General features: G+C 41.7%; 1 protein-coding gene across 1 annotated transcript in view; it reads left to right on the top strand.

Annotated features, from left to right (window-relative positions):
* The window catches only part of SMOC2 (SPARC related modular calcium binding 2), a 748,277-nt gene that overhangs the window by 693,112 nt on the left and 36,934 nt on the right, over positions 1-18,231 (top strand). Inside the window, exon 12 of the mRNA XM_073672815.1 lies at positions 14,333-14,379. Within this exon, the coding sequence (XP_073528916.1) occupies positions 14,333-14,379 (47 nt within the window). The remainder of the gene's footprint in view (positions 1-14,332; positions 14,380-18,231) is intronic.

Below are 18,231 nucleotides of genomic sequence, written 5' to 3'. Positions count from 1 at the left end.
GAGCGAGGCTAAGTGCCAGAATTGGCGCATCCTATGGATGCGCCATTTCTGGGGCGGCTGACGGCTGGTGTTTCTAGCCTGGGAGGGGGCCAATATTCATGGCTCCCTTCCTGGGCTATTAATATCAGCCCCCAGCAGACTGCCTAGCCTTTGCTAGCTATTAAATTAGGGGGGACCCCACGTCATTTTTTTGGGGGGTCCTCCATTTTAATAGCTAGTAAAGGCTAGGTATTCAGCTGGGGGCTGATATTAGTAGCCTGGGAAGCTCCGTGGGTATTACCCCCTTCCCAGGCTTCAAACATCTACCCCAGCTGTCTGCTTAACCTCCGCTAGAGACTAAAATTACGGGGAACCCCACGCCAATTTTTTTTAATAATAAATCCTTTATTTTCATACTAAATGACAAGTACAGTAACCAACACTATCACTGTACTTATTATATATGTGACTGACATGTTTCTATCTATCTAATCTATGTGTGAAGCTCTATTCTGTCTGTTATAAATTGTCGAGTACAGATGCTGAATTGCCGGCCGGCTTTCTTAAAGAGACGGTGCATGAAAACACTATTATTTTTTTTGATAAATCCTTTACACTAAATGACAATTACAGTAAGCAACACTGTCACTGTACTTCATATATATGTGGCTGACATGTTTCTATCTATCTAATCTATGTGTGATTCTCTATTCCTTCTATTCTAAATTGTCGGGTACAGATGCTGAATTGCCGGCCGGCTTTTTTAAAGAGACGGTGCATGAAAACACTATTATTTTTTTTAATAAATCCTTTGCAGTAAATGACAAGTACAGTAAGCAGCACTTTCACTGTACTTCATATATATGTGACTGACATGTTTCTATCTATCTAATCTATGTGTGAAGCTCTATTCTGTCTGTTATAAATTGTCGGGTACCGCTGCTGAATTGCCGGCCGGCTTTTTTAAAGAGACGGTGCACGAAAACACTATTATATTTTTTAATAAATCCTTTACACTAAATGACAAGTACAGTAAGCAACACTGTCACTGTACTTCATATATATGTGACTGACATGTTTCTATCTATCTAATCTATGTGTGATGCTCTATTCCTTCATGTCTAAATTGTCGGTTACCGGTGTATGCCGCTGCTGAATTGCCGGCCGGCTTTTTTAAAGAAAGCGTCTTCTGAGCAGTTTGTGAGCTTTTGGACACCTTTGAAGGTGTTTTCTATGTGTTCCTATGTGTTTTTGTTTGCCTCCCATTGGTTTTAACGGTGTTCGACGGTGTTCTAAGGTGTTCGACGAACAGTTCGACGAACAGTTCCTCGAACATCCCGGTTTTCGACGAACCGAACCGAACCCGAACACTACGGGGGTGGCTCAACACTAATTATAATCTTATATATTGAACTGCACTAGCACCTTAGGCTATGTGCACACAAAGCGTTTTTGCAGCGGGTTTTCCGCCGCAGAATCGCATAAAAAGCACTTGTAATTGGTCTGCCATGCATTGCAATGCAAATCTGCATGTGCTGTGCACATGATGCGGAAATTCCCGCTCCGGATTGGCATTGCATTAAAATATGCAGCACTACCATTGTTTGGGCGTTTCCGCCTCGAATTTGCACCCATTAACTTGAATTGAAACGCAGCAAAACCACACGTAACCTGTGGATTTGCTGCATTTCAATTAAAGTCAATGGCCACAAATTCACGGCGGAGACACGCTGCGTGTGGTACCTAGGTCGGGAGAGGAGGCTACTACGCCTTTCATCCAATCGTCGCTCTCCCTGATAACAGCAAGAGCAGCGTGGCTAGAAGGAGCAGTAGTCTTCTCTGCCCAGCACGCATGCCCACAGTGTAAAAAAAAAATAAAAATAAAGTAGAAATAAAAAAAAACCTTTCATACTCACCTGTCCGGCACCCCCCGGTGTCCTCCTGGTCCCCGGCGGCGATCCTCTCCTCCCGGCAGCTGGCGGTACACTGAATACACAAGAATGCTCCCATGGTGGTTAGCTCACCGGGGCTCATCAATTGATGAACCCCAGTGACCTCCTGCAGCAATGTATACTGACAGGAGTGATTTTACACTCCTGTCAGTATACATTGCTGGCTTCTACAGCAGTAACATAAGTGATTGCTGATGTCATTGCTGTAGAAGTGACACGGATCGTCGAGGGACAATCGGGGGTGATCGTGGACTGCGTCATTGATGGCGGACAGGTGAGGGATATGGTTGTTTGCTTTTTTACTTTTTTTTTTCAAAAGATCGATGGCTTCACGGAGGCGTACAATAAAGTTTTTTTTTTTTAAAGTAAAAACATGTGTTTTTTATTTCATTAAAATACTTTATTCTGGACGTGTTTTTATTGAAAAGGCAGCGACTATTTGACCACGCGGTTAGTAATGGGGGCATCTTATAGACGCCCTCCATTACTAATCTGGGCTTCACATCAGCCGCCAATATAAGGCTGACGTGAACCCCAACCCCATTACCCCACTGCCACCGCTACAGGGCAGTGGGAAGAGCGAGGCTAAGCGCCAGATTTGGATCCTCCATTTCTGGGACTGCTGAGGATTGATATTAATAGCCGACGAGGGGGCTAGTATTCATGGCCCCTTCCATGGCTATTAATATCAGCCCGCAGCTGTCTAGGTTAGCCTTTGCTGGTTAGATTTTATAGGGGGAGCCCACATCAATTTTTTTCTGGGGTCCCCCTGTAATCTAGCCAGTAAAGGCTAAACAAAACAGCTGTGGGCTGATATTAATAGCCAGGGAACATTGTTGGCTAATGTCCCCTTCCCCGGCTACTAACATCAGCCCCCAGCCATCAGCTTTCCCTCTGCTGGTTATAAAAATGACGCGGGAGCCCATGCCACTTTTTTTTAATTTTAGGCTCTGTGCCTACAATCCGGACATAGCAGCACTTTGGACGCAAAATTTTGCTGCATCCAAAATGTTGTATTCTATTGAACGCAGGTAAATCCACATGTGTTCACTGAACCATGCGGATTTACCGCATTCAATACTTTCTAGTGGTCAAATTTCTGTTGCGCAGACTAGCGACTCCTCAAAAGAATTTGACATGCTGCGGTCCTGAAAGGCGCGCTGCATGTCAGTGTCCACGGGAGATCCGCAGCCTCAGATGCACGCATAGTGGATATGGGATTTCTAGAGATCCCATCCACTATGCTGTAACATCTGGACGCTGCAGGTTTGACGCTGTATAAACACGCAGCGTCAGACCTGCAGCGGTTCCTGACCTTGGTCACATACCCAAACTCACCCGCAGCATGTCAATTTCTGTAGACACGCTAGTCTTCGCTGCAGATTTTGACCGATTGAAGTGTCATTATATGCGGTGGATTCACACGTACCAACAACAAAAGTGCGGCATTAGAGCACCGCGTTTTGGAAGCAACGTAAATGCGTTGTGTCCAAATCGCTGCTGAGTGCTGATCCGGGGGACATAGCATAACGAACCAGCTGTGAGATGTTAATTATGGCCATGGAAAATGTTTGCCTAATGGCACCTTCCCGGGCTAAAATTTGCAGCTCACAGCTGCCGCATAAATTACAATGCTAATGAAGAAATCCTAATGAAGATTGGGTGAATGGGACTAGCTGACACCCAACTCTTTTGTTTGGTGATGACAAGGTGTCAATCAGACCTTTTCATGACCAAACTTAATTAAAGTAAAGTAAAGAGTTAAATAAACACACATACACAGAGCAAACACTTTATTTGAAATACAACAGACCAATTTTTAAATTATTTAAATGAACCAATAAACTCACCACAGTTCTTAATCCAAGGGTTTAAGCAATGTCCCACCAAATAACTTTATTTCGCTCCAAGAAGCATTCATTGATGTACAAAAACGGTTAACAAAACGCATGTAAAAACGCGTCAGAAACGCGTCAAAAACACATGTAAATCCACATGCATTTTTTCTGCCAGGGAGAGGCAAAAACACTCAGGAAATTTCTGCTTCAAATCCGCATGGTGCGCACATAGCCTAAATCATGCTTCTAGGGATTACAATTACATAAATTCTTTTTGATTGCATTTGCACCTTAAATATCTAGATTATATTGATACTATACCTGTAGTTATTGGTTTACATAGATTACTTGATTAAATACACTGATCATTACTTGATTATATACACTGATCATTGGGAAGCAGATATATATGGGCATATTTGGATAACTAATATAAATGGTTAAACTGTAACACCAGTTTATTTCTCCCTTTATTTGGTGTATACACTACTTCTCTATAGTGGACATACCCCTCACCCCTGCTGAGCTACTTTTTATATATTTTTTATATTTTTGCATGTACTGTTTTCTGTATTTTAATATGTCCTCGTTTTGTGTTTTAAATATATGAATTGATTGATGAATAAAGTATATTTACAGTATTGATTGTGTCCTCTTTAATATCAAGTTTTGGTTGCTTTAGAGCTTAATTAACCTGTTAGCATCATTGTTTGTTCACGATCATCATTAGGAAAGGCCAGGTAATGCAAATTTCCCAGCTTTATAAAAGCCCAGCCTCCTCTAACCTTGTGCCAAAAAACAGCAGCCATGGGTTCTTCTAAGCACTCTGAAAATGGTGGAGGCCCATAAAGCAGGAGAAGGCTATAATATAGCAAAGCGTTTTCAAGTTGCCCTTTCCTTAGTTCAAAATGTAATTAAGAAATGGCAGCTATCAGGAAAATGGAGGTCAAGATAAGGTCTGAAAGACCAAGCAAAATTTCAGTGAGAGCTGCTTGTAGGATTGCCAGAGAATAAAATCAGAACCCCTGCTTGACTGCTAAAGACCTTCAGGAAGATTTAGTATACTCTGGAGTTGTGGTGCATTGGTCTACCGTTCAGAGACACCTGCATAAATATGGGCTTCATGGAAGAGTCATCAGAAGAAAACTTCTCCTGCATCCTCACCATAAAATTCAGCTTCAGAAGTATGCAAAAAAACATTTAAACAAGCCTGATGCATTTTGGAAACAAGTCTTGTGGGCTGATGAGGTTAAAATAGAACTCTTTGGCCACAATGGTCAAAGGTATGTGTGGAGAAAAAAGGGCAAAGATTTTCAGGAGAAGAACATCTTGCCAACAATTAAGCATGGGAGTGGATCAATCATGATTTGGGGTTGTGTTGCAGCCAATGGCATTGGGAACATTTCAGGAGTAGAGGGAAGAATGGATTACATGAAATTTCAACAAATTCTTGATGCAAGCATAACACCGGCTGTAAAATAGCTGAAGTTGAAAAGAGGACGGCTTCTATAAATGGATATTGATCCTAAACACACATCAAAATCCACAATAGACTACCTTAAAAGGCGCAAGTGGAAAGTTTTACAATTGCCCTCACAGTCCCTTGATCTGAATTCATTGAAAATCTGTGGCTAGACCTCAAATAGCAGTGCATGCAAGATGACCCAGGAATCTCACAGAACTGGAAGAATTTTCTAAGGAAGAATGGATGAAAATCCCTCAAACAAGAATTGAAAAACTCTTGGCTACTAGGTACTAACCATGCAGGGTGGCCAAAATTGAGCATCAGCCAATTTTCCTTTTTGTAATTTTTAAAATGTAAAAGATGAAAATAATTTCTTTTGACTAAAATACAAAGGAAATTTGTCATCTTTAACTTTAGGCCTTTTAGAGATCATTTTATCTTCAACTTGCTTAACTGTTCACAATAACAATAATTTTGACCAGGGGTGCCCAAACTTTTACATGCCACTGTATGACCAAAGCATTATATGCTCACTATATGTACTTCTATAAATTTTGCATGGACTTAACAGAGAAACATACTACTGTATGTATGGCAGTTCACCCCATCGGACTGAAAGAACCGAAACTGATACTCGTGCTCAGTGAATTGTTCCTAGAATTGCTCAACGATGTCCATATGCATGGCTGTAGTCACATTCTGATTTTACAATATTGGACCCATAAAATGCATACTCATAGCCGTGATCCAAAATTTTTTAGTGTTGCCTGTGTTAATTTCCTGTGTGCCAAGATCCATTGTTCGGTTAATTATCACACCCACCCAGTTAGATGGAACGCTGCTTCATGAGACATGATGTTTTTCTAATGCATCCGAATGGCCACCTCTGATCATATCCAGTGTCTAATAACAGTACTCCAGGCACTCATGTTAATATCCCTTTCACTGGTGCCCAATTGATATTCAGTATGTCTTCAGGTGAAGTGAAGAATAAATGTCATTTTGCAGATGTGCGCCTCTAGGAATACATTTTACAATGATTATCTCATAATCCTCTCCTAGCTGTCTGCAGCAAAGACAGGTGTCCAAACACGTGGATTTCTGTATATTTTTGTGTATTGACCACTGCAGAGTGAAAACATTTATATTACTTTTTTTGGAACACGAGGGACTAAAAATGAACCAGCAAAACAATCCTGTGTTTCTCTGAATAAGTTTTTACATATATTGAACTCAACTATAGTGTTTATTTGTTGAATCGCCTGTAGAATGCTGTAAATACACACCACATTACTGATCTCGGTAAAGAGCACTGAAGAGGAAGAATGCAATGAGCGTCATTCATTTCTTAAAGCGAAGTTATCATTGGAAAATGACCTATTTTTAAATTAGTTTTTGGTGTTACATGTGCTTAAAAATAGCACTACTTGTTTTCAATACTCAGATTTTTATTAAAAAACAAACAAACAAACAAAAAAATTAAAATTAGTAATCTTGCAATTTTCACACTGGCCACTGGGACTTTTTGAAAATTGATACTTCCAGTTCTTTCATGAAATATTTTCAGCAGGTTCCTTATCATCAAGGACAGGATTATGACAGGTAACATCTGTATACACAGCTGATGACACAGGAACCACCATTTACGATAGGTGATTTCATTGATTACCCTGCGCCCCTCCCTTCACAAAGAAATTTACACAGGCTCATTAGACACTACAATACATAAGATAGGGTCGAGGTCTGACCATTGTAGCCAGTGTCGGACTGGGGTGCCAAGGGCCCACCAGTAACCAACTCCAATGCCCAACTTTTCAGCTCCATGCAAATGTGACATTATCCTCAATCACAAATTTATATAACAATGAACTGGGTAGATTGTTAAATGAATAAGATGCTGCCTTTGTCTGTACATAGTGATTCAAGTATATAGTTCCAAGTGCTGCTCATATAAGAGGGTGATGGCCCACTCCTGCACAGGGGCCCACCAGAGGATTCTCCTATTCTCCTGTGGGCCAGTCCATGCCTGATTGTAGAAATATACATTTCCAAAAACAATAGTCTGAAGAAGCCCCAGTAGCCACTGTCAAAATTGCAGGATTTCTATTTTTTTATTTATTAATTTGACACAAAAAACACTTTTAACCAATATGTAATTTGCTTATGATAGCTCCTCTTTAAACTGCTCTGGTACAATGAAAGCTGAGCATTGTTTGGCAGTTTTAGGCTATGCTGCAGATTTTTAGATGGATTACATTACTTGCCTTTTATTCATTGCGTTTTTCACCATGTATTTATAAACATTTTATCATATTTTTAACACTGCGGGTTTTTGTCTCTTTTTGGCATGTCATGTTTTAATTTAAGCAGCTTTGTTTTTAATAGTTCCTAATATTTGGTTTTGAAAAAACGTTATTGATACAGTCATGTGGGGATTACATGCGATTTTAATTTGTTGTTGCACTGGAAATGCACTAAAAATGCATATGCGTTTTTCTACCTGTGGATTTTCTGCCTTGTAATGCAATTGTACGGTGTAATTGCACATATGAAACTCAGCACACCTGCAAGAGAAATTGAGATGTTGTAGCTTTCCAAAATCCACCACAGTTTACATTGTGTAAAAACGGGGCTCTTTCTGACGCACACGGCACTCTGGCACTTTATGGGTGAGCATTTTACACTTTTACAAACATTATCTTCTGACTCATGACAATTTGTATTTCATGCGCAATATTAGTCTCATAATTAGATATCGATCCATTACTGCCATAGCATGTGGGTCATATGACGTCTCTTTGGTGTGCAAAATTTGTTTTATATATGGGAAAAAAACTCATCGTGGGCACTTAACACTTTTATTGTGAATAAGCCCCTATCGTCATTCCCACTAAAGGGTCATCCCCAACCCTGATGTATTTTACTTTACACTGTTTTTTAAAAGATTCTGGAAAATACAAGAAAAATATTTAAAAAGAACTAAAAGACAAACATAAGACAACTTATTTTCCTTTTCTAAAAGTTTTCTTGAGGTAATTAACAGTATATTGAAATCCGCTATTAACTGTAGAAGTAGGATATATGTTTCTCAGTGTGCTGGGTGCTCACATAGGACACCACTCCATACATGAAGTACAAATGTTACGCTCACGCCCGGACTGACTGGCATGAGCGTGGTTAGTGGTCCCACTGGGCCACAAACCGAGGAGTGCCTGGAGGGGCGTGACTAGGGGCCTCGCCAGATCCGACCATGAACACACGGTGGCTCAATTCACTCCGTGGTCTGAGGAGGGACGTGGGAGGTAGCCCAGGTGCTACTCCAGGTCAGACCCCGGTCACAGCTGTTGACTCACACCGGGGAATGCAGGAACGGGCAGGCACAGCTGGTATGCAGACAGGTGGATACTGGCAGGCACGGCTGGTATGCAGACAGGCGGGTACTGGCAGGCACGGCTGGTATGCAGACTGGCAGATACTGGCAGGTTGGAACGCAGGTTGGATAGGGACCAGTACAGACTGGGATACAGGAAGAGAGCCGCGGGTGTGGTGGATTAGCAGAGCAGAACCGCAGGCGCGAAGGACAAGTGGAGCAGAGCGAAACCGCAGGTGCGGTGGACAAGCAGAACAGAGCGAAACCGAAATGCAGGCAGTTCAAGTAAATGTGAGCGCACCTCTACAGGGCTGTATTCCATTTACTTGTGCTGCCCTCAATTTCACTCACTGTTCTCTTGATCGCTTTGCAATCTGGTCTTTATCCTGTGCGTCCCTCTGGTATTCCTTTCAGTCTGAGGAAAGTCTTATTGTTAGACCGAAACATTATATTTATCTGGATTGCGGTTCCAATAAAGTGAAGTTCTTTTTCATTGCACAACTGGAGTGCCAGATTTCTTTTTAGACTTGTCTGCTATTAACCTTATTCTTTAATGAATATTTACACCATCCACTGTTATATAACACTATTTATTACACCTTCAATGAAGATTATATCACACACCACAAATATAAATGCATATGCATTTGTGTTTGCTGTTAAATACCTACTGTACTTTATATTTATCTTGACAATATTAAAGTAAGGCAAAAGCAGACACTTTCACAAAACCATATTCTGTTTTCTAGTTATTTTGCTAAATGTGAGACCCATACGTGCATAGCATGAGCAGAATGGTTATGTAGACATGCACTTAGAGGCATTGTTTACATTCAAAAGGTAAAACCAGATGGTCATTTTATCTTAATGCCTTTTATTTCTAGAAGGGATTAGAAATTTAACACTGGGCACAAATAAATGAGTTTCTAACAGTAATTGAGTGGATGAAAACATTCTCCAGGCAACGTTGGAATATTGAGTTGGAAAAATTCCAGCTCTTCAAAGTGTCTTTTTTTTTTTGCTTTCTTTTCAGAAATCTTTCAGGAATGGAGAGCAAAGCAGACACTAAGACCTTTATTAAGATGAAATTCTGAGTCACTTAATCTTACATCTATGACAGTACATGAACTTTTCTGAGGCATTTCACAGCTTACATATACTTCACATCAAATGTATATAAACTGTCTAATTGCAGTAAAATAGAGTACATACTATGGCAGCACTTTATTACGCTAAAAATCTGAAGCATGAAAAATTCAATAACTTAGACAGCTATTGTATTACATTTTCAGTTTAGGGTATATTCTCACGTAGTGATTGTGCCACAGTTTTTGATTGTGTTTTACAGCTAATTGCCATGATTTTGATGCCATTTAATAAATTCAGCACATTTTGCAACTAGCGTTCTTCTCCACGTACCACCACTAGAAATGTTACTGTAGTCAAGGATTGGGGTAACATTTTGGGCATAAGTTACATCACCACTTTTGATGAATTTTTCTGACTTTTGATGAATTTTTCCGACAGGCTTCATCACGCCCCATTCCACCCCTACTCCTCCCACTTTGGCCAAAACTGGCACGAGAACACCAAAAGTCACATTTTTTGTGCAAAACTTCATCTTCTGCTAAAATTATTTTGCAACATTTGAAGGTGCTTTATGAAAACACCTCCATGATTTAGTTCATTGTTTTTGTGCGAGTCACTGGTAATTGTCACAAAAAATGTTGCAATTTGCAGTAAACTACATGCAGTTTTTACCACACAGTTTTTAGTTATGAGGCAAAAACTGTAGCACAACTTCTATGTGTACATATAATCTAAGTGTAAAGGACTTATATAAAACCCATTATCTTAATCTTAAAGTCCAAGAAAATGCATCTTGGAAAATTGTTAATCTTTTAGAATATGTGAAAATGTCAATTTTCTCATGAAGCTGAAAGCCCCAGCTTTAGGGCTTATACTCATCTGCGAGAAAAACGGACGACTGCAATCCGATAAAAAATTGGATTGCACTCTGACCAATGTTATTTAATGGATTACATCTCATCTGCGATTTTTTTCTCAGCTGAAATCGGACTGAGAAAAAAATCGCAGCATGCTGGGATTTGCTGCGTTTCTCAGACGAGACTCGCCAATGCAAGTCAATGGGTGCGAGAAAAAAATGGAAAAACGTACGGACCATCCGATTTTTACGGATACATTACCATTCTGTAGCATAGAACTCTGTAAATGGTTTTGAAAATGATTATAGAATAATAGTTGCATAGAAAAAAAACGCATTGCATACGGATGTCATACAGATGCTAGGTGTGAAAAATTGCATAGCAATCGCATCACACTCGAATGGCACTTGTCCCTTTTTTTCGGTCCAGAAATGGGACCATTTTTTTTCTCACAAATGGGTATGAGCCCTTAACCTGACTCTGCTCAGCTGCACAATTCTCTGAGACCTTTACATTGTGGAGTGGTTAGAAGTGAGATTGGAACACTCAGGTTCAGAGAAAATGCAAAGTAGGACAGCTGTAATGGTTGCTTGCTGAAATGTTCAATATTTTAAAATTTATTTCAGACTATTTTAATAGGTTATAATGGTGTAAAGTGAAAAGTGCATGCTTATAAGAGATCCTTAAAGGTGTTTTCTCATCTTGGTAAATGGGGAAATTGAAAAGTTCTTGTGAAAGAAAACAAGCAATTTTGCAATTTAACTCAAATTAAAGAAAACATGTCAGCAGGGTTTTGCTATTTAATCTGAGCACAGAATGAGGTAGGGGTTAAAACACTGAATTCAATGATGTGTCACTTATCAAGCTGTGTGCTGTGTTTACTTAAACTGAAGGTTTTATCTATGCTATGATAAATCTTAAAAGGTATAAGTTTATTAGGAAAAACATTAAAAAGAATTATAAATTACAAGAGGTGCCTCACTCTAAAAGACATGAAGTGTTTCTAATATCAAAAAACTGACCATCACTTCCGAAACAGAAAACAGGTATGAACAGGTGCTTACTAAGAGTAGCCATCTCCATATACAGTCATATGAAAAAGTTTGGGCACCCCTATTATTCTTAAGCTTAATGTTTTATAAAAATTGGTGTTTTTGCAACAGCTATTTCAGTTTGATATATGTAATAACTGTTGGACACAGTAATGTTTCTGCCTTGAAATGAGGTTTATTGTACTAACAGAAAATGTGCAATCTGCATTCAAACAAAATTTGACAGGTGCATAAGTATGGGCACCCTTATCATTTTCTTGTTTTAAATACTCGTACCTACTTTTTACTGACTTACTAAAGCACTTTTTTTGGTTTTGTAACCTCATTGAGCTTTGAACTTCATAGCCAGGTGTATGCAATCATGAGAAAAGCTACTTAAAGTGGCCACTTACAAGTTGTTCTCCTGATTGAAGCTCCACTGAAGAGTGCCATCATGGGCTCCTCAAAACAACTGTCAAATGATCTGAAAACAAAGATTATTCAACATAGTTGTTCAGGGGAAGGATACAAAAAGCTGTCTCAGAGATTTAACCTGTCAGTTTCCACTGTGAGGAACATAGTAAGGAAATGGAAGAACACAGGGACAGTTCTTGTTAAGGCCAGAAGTGGCAGGCCAAGAAAAACTTCAGAAAGGCAGAGAAGAAGAATGGTGAGATCAGTCAAGGACAATTCTCAGATCACCTCCAGAGAGCTGCAGCATCAACTTGCTGCAGATGGTGTCACTGTGCATCGGTCAACTATACAACGCACTTTGCACAAGGAGAAGCTGTATGGGAGAGTGATGCGAAAGAAGCCGTTTCTGCAAGCACGCCACAAACAGAGTCGGCTGAGGTATGCAAAAGCACATTTGGAGAAGCCAATTTCTTTTTGGAAGAAGGTCCTATGGACTGATGAAACCAAGATTGAGTTGTTTGGTCATACAAAAAGGCGTTATGCATGGTGGCAAAGAAACACAGCATTCCAAGAAAAACACTTGCTACCCACAGTAAAATTTGGTGGAGGTTCCATCATGCTTTGGGGCTGTGTGGCCAATGCCGGCACCGGGAATCTTGTTAAAGTTGAGGGACGCATGGATTCCACTCAGTATCAGCAGATTCTTGACAATAATTTTCAAGAATCAGTGATAAAGTTGAAGTTACGCAGGGGATGGATCTTTCAGCAAGACAATGATCCAAAACACCGCTCCAAATCTACTCAGGCATTCATGCAGAGGAACAATTACAATGTTCTGGAATGGCCATCCCAGTCCCCAGACCTGAATATCATTGAACATCTGTGGGATCATTTGAAGAGGGCTGTCCATGCTCGGCGACCATCAAACTTAACTGAACTGGAATTGTTTTGTAAAGAGGAATGGTCAAAAATACCTTCATCCAGGATCCAGGAACTCATTAAATGCTACAGGAAGCGACTAGAGGCTGTTATTTTTGCAAAAGGAGGATCTACTAAATATTAATGTCACTTTTCTGGTGAGGTGCCCATACTTATGCACCTGTCAAATTTTGTTTGAATACAGATTGCACATTTTATGTTAGTACAATAAACCTCATTTCAAGGCAGAAACATTACTGTGTCCAACAGTTATTACATATATCAAACTGAAATAGCTGTTGCAAAAACACCAATTTTTATAAAACATTAAGCTTAAGATTAATAGGGATGCCCAAACTTTTTCATATGACTGTATAACTAAGAAATAAAGTATCACTCTGTAATGCTAAGTATGCAAACATGAAATATATGAAATTTGAATTGCATTACTGCTCTAGAAAATAGAAATAACTGAGAAAACGTAGAGCATAAATTGGCCACTTCATGTGTACCCGGAAGCCACGGTAAGCCGACTCTCGTTACCAGGAACCTACCTAATGTGAATCCTCTCTTAGAGACTAAAGTCTGCATGTGTATGGGAAGGTAAGATCCTGCTGTAATTAAAACCACCTGAGGCTTAGGAGCGGAGTGCTCAGTCAGAAAGCCTATGTATACAAATAGTAAAAACCTGACCGTCACATCCAAAACAGAAAACGGGTGTGTACAGGTGCTTACTAAGAGTAGCCATCTCCATATATCACTAACAAATAAAGTAGCACTCTGCAGTGCTAAGTATGCGAACATGAAATATATGAAATTTGAATTGCATCACTGCTCTAGAGAATAGAAATAACTGAGAAAGTTTTCTGTTTTGGAAGTGTCTTTGGATGTTTGTCTTGGTGTTTTTTCCACCATTTCCAATCTTCGAAGAAATCTCTTGGCAATTTTCCTCTTTCCCTCACGTTCAGGGAGGTTCTTGATGGTTCCATGTTTGGCAAACTTCTTAATAACATTGCACACTGTTGAAACTGAAGTCATCAGTCATTGACTAATTCATGTCACATGGGCACTGACAATTAATCACAGGTGAATCTCTTTTGTAATATATTGCAGGTTTGTCAAAATGTTTTTCCATACTAAATTAATGTAAAGGGTACCAATACCAGTGTCACAGCAAGTTTTAGATTTTTCTATTTTCCCTCCCATTGTTTTTGCTTTAAATTATTGTTTATCATTTTCTCTTTTGTATTTAACACAGTGCTCTATTCAAAAGAAAATGTTTCACTTGTTTCATTTTTTCAGGAGATATTCCACATTATGTACTTAAACTGCATGGGTGCCAATAACAATGAGCAGGACTGTATATAGATGTGTTTCTGTGTCTATTTTCTAAAATAATGTGCTTCTTTTATCGTTTAGGCACAGCTCCGAAAAGCAATGGAGAGCGTCTATTATCTAGTAGACAGGTAAGTGTAATACCAGTCTATTGTTTTGTTTAGCAATAAGTAATTTTAATCAACATGTTAATCAATAGATCTTTGAATAATAATAAGTTTATTAATTGGATGTGTTTAAAAATTAGTTCCTGTGCTGAGATAATCTTATAAATGTGCCCCTGCTGTGTACTGTGTAATGGCTGTGCCTGACTGTGCAGGAACATGGTCTGACCATACCACATCTCCTGTGCAGGGGAGGAAGCAAAAGAGTATTACAGCAGGGGATCACAGCTGATTCTTTCTTTGAGGTAAAAAACCTCTTTATGTCTTGGTACAGAGCAGAAAAATTTGGGCTCATGGCACACTGCGCTAACTTTTCATCAGGGTACAATTTGTATTCTGCAGATCATTTGCACCTTAATGGAAGATGGTATGGGGGAAAAAATTCTAGCAGGGGTGGATGAGTATTTATTTAAACTGGGGATGATAGGGAAGGTCAAGGCACAAAATAAATGTGTAGGTAAGTCAGATTTTATTAGAGGATGAAGAAGTGAACTGTGATGGGAAGATTAGGTCAGAGAATAAGGAAATCCATTTTTATGAACAAGCATTGATGACAAATATACCACTATATTTCAGGAATTATCATTTCAGAAAGTAAATGTGGGAAAATGGATGGTAACCTACAGTGGATGTTCAGAAATGCTAGAAGGCTAGCAAACAAAATATGAAAGTTTTGTACTAGAGGAACACAATGATGTAACTTGTGTTGCTGAGACACTGTTGGACTCTTCACATGATTGGGCTGTAAGTCTTCCTGACTTTATAGAGTCTTTCAGAAAGACACAAGGCAAATAGGAAAGAAGCAGAAATATGTCTGTATGTTTGGCGTAATATGAACATCAGTGTGACAAAGATAATAAAAGGTGATAAGGTTTGTGAGAAAGTTGAAACCCTATGGGTGAAATTACCTAGGGAGATAGACACTGAAAGAGTAATATTTTGTGTGATCTATAGGTCCCCCAACATCAGTGAGGCATTTTAGGGCCGGCTGCATAATCAGATGGTGCAAGCTGCACAGGATAATGCAGTAGTGATTAACTACCCATATATTGACTGTTACGGATCCGGGTGGTGGAACCTCTGTGCTGCGATGCAAGGAGGGTGTAACGGGTCTGGGAGGTGGAACCTCAGAGCAACTATACAAAGGGGCAGTCCTTGTCAGGAAGCGGGTGGCTCCCAGGGAAGGCGGGCAGGTAGTCATGGCAAGTGACAGGGACAGTCTCTGGGTAGAAGGGCTGGAGGTCACGGCAAGTGACGGGGACAGTCTCTTGACAGGCGGATGGTCACGGCAAGTGACAGCAGGGTAAGAGTCTCTAGACAGGCAGGTGGTCACGGTAAGTGACAGCAGGATAATAGTCTCTAGACAGGCAGGTGGTCACGGCAAGTGACAGCAGGGAAAGAGTCTCTAGATAAGCTAGCAGGCAGGTAGCAGGTGAGCGCTCCCAGGTGAGCGGGCAAGAGTCTCTGGACAGGCAGGTGGTCACGGCAAGCGACGGCAGAGCCTCCAGATAGGCTAGCAGGCAGGTAGCAGGTGAGTGCTCCCAGGTGAGCAAGCAAGAGTCTCTGGACAGGCAGGTGGTCACGGCAAGTAACGGCAGAGCCTCCAGGTAGGCTAGCAGGCAGGTAGCAGGTGAGTGCTCCCAGGTGAGCGGGCAGGAGTCTCTGGACAGGCAAGTGGTCACGGCAAGTGACGGCAGAGCCTCCAGGTAGGCTAGCAGGCAGGTAGCAGGTGAGCGCTCCCTGTTGAGCGGGCGGGCAGATCTATAGACAGACTGACAGGTGTTGGAAGGCAGACTGTCGGACCGCAGGAATGCAAGCAGATAGACAGGAATCAGGTAGGTATCAAGCAGAGATCTGGCAGGTAACTGGCAGGTATCTGGTAACGGGACCTGAGGGCTGAAGCAGAGTTGAAAGGTTTTGCAACAACATTGCTCGGGCACCTCCATTTTGGAGGAGGTGCCTTATATATGGTGAGGTCCTCCGGCCATTGGCCGGGGACTCCTTAGGACGGCGCACGCGGCCCCTTTAAGAGAGGGGGAGCGCGCGCGCCCTAAGCACAGAGGCCGGGAAGCAGCGCGCGCTGCCAGCAGAGCGGGAGGAAGCCGCCGGGCACGGAGCGGAGAGGTGAGGGGAACGGCGTCCCTGCCTAGCAGGAGGCAGGGACGCCGACGCTACAGTACCCCCCCTTTAGGCCCCCCCTTTTTTAGGCCAGAGAGAAATTTATCAAGGATGAGAGGGGCCTGGATGTTCTCCCGGGGCTCCCATGTTCTCTCCTCAGGACCAAACCCCTTCCAATCCACTAGAAAAAAGGACTTTCCTCTTACCCTTTTGGTGGCCAGAATGTTCTCTACCTCAAACTCGTTTTCAGCGGAAACCGGAGCAGGAGGCATACCTGTAGACTTGGAAAAAGAGTTAAGTACCACGGGTTTGAGTAGAGATACATGGAAGGAGTTAGGAATCCGCAAATTGGCCGGGAGTTTCAATTTATAGGCCACCGGGTTGATTTGTTTGATAACTTCCAGTGGACCGATGAACCGAGGCCCTAACTTGTAGGAAGGAATCGTGAGGCGGACATATTTGGACGAGAGCCAGATCTTATCTCCAGGACGGAATTGTGGTGGATCCAGACGTCTTTTGTCAGCCTGTTTTTTCATCCGCTCGGAAGACTGAAGGAGTGCGGATCTGGTACTTTCCCAAATGGAGGAAAATTCGTTAACGAGAGATTCCGCAGCCGGATTGTCCACCGAGGTGGAGACGGGAAACGGGATCCGAGGATGCTGACCGAAGACTACAAAAAACGGGGATTTGGAGGAAGATTCGCTCTCGTGAGTATTGTAGGAAAATTCGGCCCACGGTAAAAGATCCACCCAGTCGGAATGGTGAGCATTAAAAAAGTGCCGAAGGAAACTGGTTAAAATTTGGTTGATCCGTTCTACTTGGCCATTGGACTGTGGGTGATAAGCAGAAGAAAAGTCCAAGGTGACCCCCAGCAGTTTACACATGGCTCGCCAAAAGCGAGAGGTGAACTGAACCCCTCGGTCGGATACGATGTGGAGAGGAAGACCATGAAGACGGAAGACATGATGGATAAAGTCTTTAGCTAACTCTGATGCAGACGGGAGACCCGGCAGGGGAATAAAGTGAGCCATTTTGGAAAAGCGGTCAGCGACCACCCAAATGACCGTACAACTGGCAGAGACAGGGAGGTCCGTTATAAAGTCCATAGCTATATGCTGCCATGGGGCAGCAGGTACAGCAAGAGGAAGGAGACGGCCGGCTGGCAGATGTCTCGGAACCTTGTTGCGGGCGCAGGACACACAGGCTGAAACAAAGTCTATTACGTCCTTGTGCAGGGTAGGCCACCAGTAATGCCGGGTAATAAGCAGGAGGGTCTTTTTCTGACCAGCGTGGCCAGCTAGCTTGGACAAGTGTCCCCAGTGTAGAACCTTCTCACGATCAGGTACAGTTACGAACGTCTTACCGGGTGGAAGACGATTTAGATTCACAGGGGCCACATGCATTACTTTGGCGGGGTCGATGATGTGTTTAGGCTCCTTCTCAAGATCAGAGACCAAAAAGGATCGGGACAAGGCATCAGCTTTGATGTTTTTGTCAGCCGGGCGAAAATGAAGAATGAAATTAAAGCGGGCGAAGAACAAGGACCACCGGGCTTGGCGCGGGTTAAGTCTCTGGGCACTCTGGAGGTAAGCTAAGTTCTTGTGGTCCGTGTAAATTATTACCGGGTGAAGAGCCCCCTCGAGCCGGTAACGCCACTCCTCCAGTGCCAGCTTAATGGCCAACAATTCTCGGTCTCCTATA

This window comes from Phyllobates terribilis, unplaced genomic scaffold (genome assembly GCF_046119375.1).
Source record: "Phyllobates terribilis strain yellow unplaced genomic scaffold, ASM4611937v1 Scaffold_3__8_contigs__length_932513732, whole genome shotgun sequence".
Lineage (NCBI taxonomy): Eukaryota > Metazoa > Chordata > Amphibia > Anura > Dendrobatidae > Phyllobates > Phyllobates terribilis.
Note: the sequence above shows the minus strand (reverse complement) of the source record. Positions and strands in the feature narration are given on the sequence as shown.